Genomic DNA, 6,638 nt, shown 5'->3' with positions numbered 1-6,638 from the left:
GTATTGAAAGTGTTTTGAGTAGGATGTGTGCAGTGCCCAGTAGTGCAATTTTCTGGTGTTTTTGTTATGTATTTGTCTGAATATTTTTTTATCATACCCAATGCGCCCATTATGATAGGAATTGTTTCTGTTTTTAGGTTCCACGTTTGAGTTATCTCTATTTCCAGGTCTTTGTATTTTGAAAGTTTCTCCATTTCTTTTAGAGAAACGTTGTCATCTGCTGATATTGATACATCGATTAGAAAGTATTTTTCTTTCTTAGTGATCTCTGACAGCTATATCCGGTCTATTGGCCTTAATTTCTCTATCTGTGTGTATTGGCATATGTCAGAGCATGGTTGTTTCTCGTTTTCTGTGACCTCTTCTGGCATGTGCCTATACCATCTTTCTTCTGTTGTTATTCTATAGTGTTGGCATAGCTTCCAGTGTATGTAGGTCCCAACTCTGTCGTATCTGTGAATATATTCCTTCTTAACCAGGACTGGGCAGCCAGAGATAATATAATTTATTGTTTCTTGTCTATCTCCACATTTTCTGCAGTTACCTGTTATGTTTCTTTTCATTATATGTTTTTTTGGTAATTTCTGGTGGGGAGACTTTGGTCTTGTGCTGCAATTAAAAATCCTTCAGTCTCTGTTGAGCTTTTCATCTATTGCTAGGATTTTTCTCTGTCTGTTTATTTTGCGTTTAGTTTAGCCCAGTATTTTCCATGAAGGGGTTTTACTTGCACTCTTCTTCTTCTTCTTCTTCTTCTTCTTCTTCTTCTTCTTCTTCTTCTTCTTCTTCTTCTTCTTCTTCTTCTTCTTCTTCTTCTTCTGCATATTTGTTAGGTAGTATAACTTCTTGTTTGTATTTGTCAGCTTCCTTAAATACTGAAAATAGTTTTTTTGTTTTGCTCGTGTTTTGTGGCTATTTGTATTAGTTTTCCTTGCTTCTGAAGTAGGTATTTTTGCAATCCTATGGTGGTTAATTTATAATAGTTTTCCAGCTGTATAAGACCCCTACCACCTTCTGTACGTTGTATATATAGCCTTTCTATATCAGATTTTGGGTGGTGCATCCTAAATCCTCTCATTATTTTTCTTGTCTTCCTGTCTATTTTGGTTAGTTCATTTAGTGTCCAGTTAAGGATATTGTAGCTGTAACTTATAACTGGGACGGCTAGAGTGTTGATACCTATTATTTTGTTTTTTCCCATTGATACCTATTATCTTGTTTTTCGCTCTGTTTTCAGTATTGATCTGACTCTCTATAGTATTCTTTCTTTATTTTCTCTTTCATTTGCGTGTGTTGTATCGTATTTAGTTCATTGATTCCTAAATATTTGTATGTCTGGCTTTGGTCTAATTCTCTTATTTCATTGGCTTTATCTAGTGTGAGGTTGCTATTCTTAACTAGTTGTCCTCTTTTCAAGGTTGCTTTGACACATTTTTCTAAGCCAGAGTTTATATTTATTTCTTTGGTAAATCCATGTACTGTCTGTAGTAATGTTTCCAGCTGTTTATCATTTGTAACGTATAGTTTTAGGTCATCCATATATAAGAGGTGGCTGATTGTTTTGCCGTAACATTTGTATCCGCAGCCTGTTCTGTATAGCATGTCAGATAAAGGTGCCAGTGCCAAGCAGAAAAGGAGTGGAGAGAGCGTGTCTCACTGGAATATTTCTCTTCTAATGGGGATGGCTTTGGTTTTCACGAGTTCCTCTTTTGTTTGGAGCTGTAGTACTGTCTGCCATGTAGTCATAGAGTGTTTTATATTTTATGATTATTGGTGCTACCTTGTTCGTGGCTAGTGTTTCGAGGATCCACGTGTGGGGAATACTATCAAAAGCTTTTTGGTAGTCGATCCAGGTCATATTAAGGCCTTCAGTTATGGTTTTATTGCTCATTAGTTGATCTTTGCAACCGTATAAGCCCTTGCAGCATCCCTTCTGCTCTTCTGGAAACAGGATGTTTTCTTCCAGATGCTTGCTCATTCTCTGCGATATTATTGCAGTAAAGGCTTTGTAAATTGTAGGGAGACAGATTATTGGTCTGTAGTTTCATGGGTTTGCCGTTTCAGTGGATTTGGGAATTAGGCTAGTTTTCCCTTTCGTGAGCCATTCAGGCATTGTCTCTAGCTCTGCTAGTATGTCGTTAAAGTTTTCAGCCAGCTTTTTGTGTGTTTCCTGTCAGATATTTTAACCAGAAGTTGAGGATCTTGTCGTGCTCATGTGCCTTCCAGTTGCTTGGTATTTGCAGTGCCTGGCTGACATCTTCAGCTGTTATAGGAGTTGTTCAGGCACTAAGTTCGTTATTTTAATAATCCTTTTCTGAGGTTATTCCTTCGCCGACCATATTTCTTGCCAAAATTCTTCCACTTCTTCTGCTGTTGGTGCTGCATTGATGTCTTTTTTATTTTTGCCAAGTCCTTTGTAAAATTTTCTGGGGTTGGAGTTGAACCGTTTGCTATGTCCAAGGAAATGTTGGCGTTTCTTATACCGGCGGATCCTTTGTGCTTTGACAAGGATATCTTTTTTAGCTTTTCTTTTACCTCAGGTAAATCTTTTTCTGTAATGTTGTATTTGCACAGTATTTTTGTTGCCTTCATGTTGCTTAGTAGTGTTGATTGTCTACTAATTTCGTTAAGAATTGACAGATCTTTTCTTTTTCTTTTTTTTTTGAGGAGGGGATATTATTTATCCACCGGGTTTGTTTGGGTGGTTTAGATAGGTTTGAGGGAGTATCCAGCTTCTTTTGTGGCTGCAGTGGCTGCTGCATATATTATGTCATTTAGCTCGGTGATATTGACATTTGTTTCTGTGGCTATTAGTTCTGTGACGGCCAGGTTCACGCTATTTGTTATTGGTGTTGTTTTATTGTCTATTTAGATTTTTGGGAGATATAATCGGTGGTCCATTCTAAGATCTGTGGTCTTCAGTTCTTTGATTATACTCATTTTTATAGTATCATGGTCATTAGATTCCCTTTCACTGTTTCCAGGTTTTAGATTTGTTTCGCCTTCTCATTCATATGTTTGTCTGTGGTGTTCTGGATTGGTGCATTTTGCACATTATTATACATTCCTACGGTCTGGGTTTGTTGTCTTCTGTTGTTTACTTCGCTTTTGTTGGAAATGTTACGTCTGTCTTCGTGTTTCACTATCTCAGTGTTTATATTATTTGGCGTTGCTGTGTGGCTACTATCTACATTTTCCTGATGTATTTTTCCTTTTAAATGTTCTATTTCTATTTCCGATAATATTTTTTGTTTTTAGAATATATATTCGTATGTTAGCTGGTTTATTATTATTAGTAGTAGTATATGTGTCTCTTTCAGTTTCCGTCTATAAAATTCACTCACAAAGCTTTGGTCGATCTGGGCTACAGTAGAAGACATGTGGGCAAGATGCTACGCAGTGGGACTGAACTTGGAACCACGTGGTTGGGAAGCAAACTACTTAACGTACAGGCAGCCATGCATGCAAAAATATATATACATTTATATAATTGCAAAATGCGGGAGAACTAAAGGACCATTACTGGCACATCTAGCGTCATTAATATCAGCCTAGCCGTTTAACCGATATCGATGAGGAATGCAACAAGTACTTACGGGCGCGTGAAAACCTTTTCTGTAATAAAACTTGTGACAAGGACCAGGGAATATAACACCAAGATGAAGAAAATATTGTCCTCAGAATTTTCCGAATGCAATAAATTAATAGAACTATTGATGCTAAAACCTGAAAATTGTGAACGCAGACCGGCAATTTCTATATCAACACAGATGTGAACAGCTATATAAAATGAAAACAAAGAGACAAGGATTCGACATCAATTCAAACAACTTTTGAATGTTAGATCATATCTCTATTAGTAGTCTACAAACTACTGTCCTCCTCGGGCCATGTTTGTAGAGATACGTGACAGCTTTTTCTTTACTTTTTATCTGTATATGTGAGGCAGATACAACCATGCGAGTTGGAAAGGAACTTCTCAGAAAGTATTCTCTGACTGATGAGGATATACACCCAGAGACGTTGGACTACTCTACTGTAACAGTGAAAGATCATGCATGGCTATATTTCCAAAAGTTTTCAAAATGACAGCAGCATTGACAACTAGAATGGTCTACTCTGGATTAACAATTGGGATATTATTAGCTCTCAATTTGAAGGATTTCCTTTTACAATACAGTAGCAGAAAATAGCCACAAAATACCCTATGCAGAAAAGGGAAAGGGATGTAAGTAAATCACTGAAGTGCAACAACCAATGCAGGCTTTGCATCATAAGCAGCAATCTAAAACATTGTCATGGTATTACCTATCCATAAAACATGTCATGGCTAGAATATTCTTTTCTACTCTAGGCACAAGGCCCGAAATATTTTGGGAGTGGGTCAGTCGATTAGATCGACTCCAGTACGCAACTCCTCACTTTTCAATGTATCCTTCACCATGACGATGGCTTATCCAGGATATGCTGATACGGTGCCGTTGTATGTCAGCTCGAGTGAGATGAACCTCAACATCTCCAGCTTCCACAGGAAAGGTTCGTGCGATGAAACACACAGAAAACACAAAGAGAGACATCTTTTCCGGACTGAACTTTGATAAAACGGTGCTGATGGTTAGTGGGACCGTTTTATCTTTACAATGACATCTTGGCAACGGCATCTGTTCAGCGACACTTGTAAAGCGACATCTGTACAGGAAACAATTGTTCGCTTGTTAAACTAAACGTTGGCTGTTTACTTTGATAACGAAACAGATGTACATTGGAGTGATCCAAACAACGAAGACGCAGGTTCAATCAAGTTATACTTAACCTAGCCACCAGGTAGCGATAGTTGACCCTGCTGCATACTGAAGACTAATATAAATTGATCAAAGCCCTACTGAAACCAAATCTAGTTCAATTCCCCTACCATATGCCCCATAAGCGAGTGTGAGTGGTGAGGGGGAACACCTGATGTTATTATAAAATATATTTCAAAAATTAGTTCCTCTCCCATCAATATATTATTATAAATCTACTTTTTAATGTTTATGCTGTTTAGTCTCAGGTCAAATGCATTTTGGACGTGACCCTCCAGGCCGTGATCATATCCCTAAAAAATAAAACAGAATGTCACAGCTTGAACTTCTTAAATCATGTTTGTTTAGAGTCGACCTGGCGCTAAGCGACAACAACAATAAGCCAGCCTCTAAGAGAATATATTTATTGATATTTTCAGTTTTACCATCGTCAGAAACCATGGTTAAACGAGGTAAGTGAAAAAGAAATATTAACTTTTAATTGTATTCTTTCTTTATCCTATGAGATCATAGTTTATATCTTTTTCTGAACCAGCTGTTGACCTGGAGGTTCAACATAGCTTTTTGGTTTTACACTTAGATAAGAGTATTTCGTCATTTAAACAGACCCATGCGCAAGGTGTATAGGTCTCATTGCTATACACATCTACGTCATTATGGAATCAGGGTATTAACTTAATATGGGTGGCTTTCAGTGTACACATCTATTTAATTTGTATAAATTTTGCTATAAAATACAAGCATAAATATTATGTTGATGTTAAATGTAGTGGGAGACACAGTTTAGAACTGTGTGGACAGTCAGTGATGAAAAATCTAACCTCAGAAAAACGTCCATTCTCCAGTCTTGCTTGTTAGTCATTCTTCTATATATGGAACTTTCGTTTGAAAACAATGAATGCTAATGGCTAGAAAATCTTTTAAGCAGACCTAATTGCTAGGGTTCAATAGACAGGAATAAAACAGTGAAACTTAGAATTTGTTGCAGAATAAAAAGTAACATTGACGTCATCAGGAAGAGAACATATTTTTTCTATCATTGTTATGCTGGAATTAACGTGTAATAGAATTTTCAAAGTACTTATTTGGTGGAGCGATAAAGTTTGAAATAAAAATACGAAAAAGAGTAAAATTAAAGCAAAACTATTAACTCGGAAATGTTTTTCGCTATTATTAATTATTTCGGCAGCTGTTTAAAATTACAGCCAAGATAAATTTTAGCATTTAAGCAATATAGCAAATATTTAAAAGCAATGTACGGAATCAAAGTTTTAACACCGCTAAGAAAATAACTAATTTTCTTTGATATGAGGTTTCTGTCTTGAGTTTTCATTTACAATCAGGAAGAATTAGGAGAAAATTTTGTTTTTCATTTCCCGTAATTTCATTTACCTGGATAATTATTTCATATCAACTGTCATAAGAAATTAACAAAACAACTTATATAAAACCACTTATAATTAGTATTTTTAACACTGCGGCGAGCTGACAGAATCATTAGAACACACCGGGCAAAATGCTTAGCGGCATTTCGTCCATCTTTACGTTCAGAGTTCAAATACCGCCGAGGTTGACTTTACCTTTCATCCATTTCAGAATCGTTAAAATAAGTACCAGTTGAACACTGGGGTCGATATAATCGACTTATCCATACCACCCCACCCCAAAATTGCTGGCAATGTACCATAATTTGAATTTAATAATTATCTTCAATGATATGGTTACAATCAAGTGATGAGATCATTTATTATTTCTAGAAATACTGCTTTTTCATTCTGCACAAGTGTCTAATTAAATAAAATCCTAATTTGTGAAAATGTGGAAATAAGGCATTATTTT

General features: G+C 36.2%; 1 protein-coding gene across 3 annotated transcripts in view; it reads left to right on the top strand.

The window, feature by feature from the left end:
• Nucleotides 1-6,638, top strand: part of LOC106870415 (uncharacterized) — a 142,670-nt gene that overhangs the window by 67,719 nt on the left and 68,313 nt on the right. For all 3 annotated transcript variants that reach the window (XM_014916480.2, XM_014916479.2, XM_014916481.2), the window contains exon 7: nt 5,219-5,251. In XM_014916480.2, the coding sequence (XP_014771966.1) occupies nt 5,219-5,251 (33 nt within the window). The remainder of the gene's footprint in view (nt 1-5,218; nt 5,252-6,638) is intronic.

This window comes from Octopus bimaculoides, chromosome 5 (assembly GCF_001194135.2).
Source record: "Octopus bimaculoides isolate UCB-OBI-ISO-001 chromosome 5, ASM119413v2, whole genome shotgun sequence".
NCBI classification, from domain to species: domain Eukaryota; kingdom Metazoa; phylum Mollusca; class Cephalopoda; order Octopoda; family Octopodidae; genus Octopus; species Octopus bimaculoides.
Note: the sequence above shows the minus strand (reverse complement) of the source record. Positions and strands in the feature narration are given on the sequence as shown.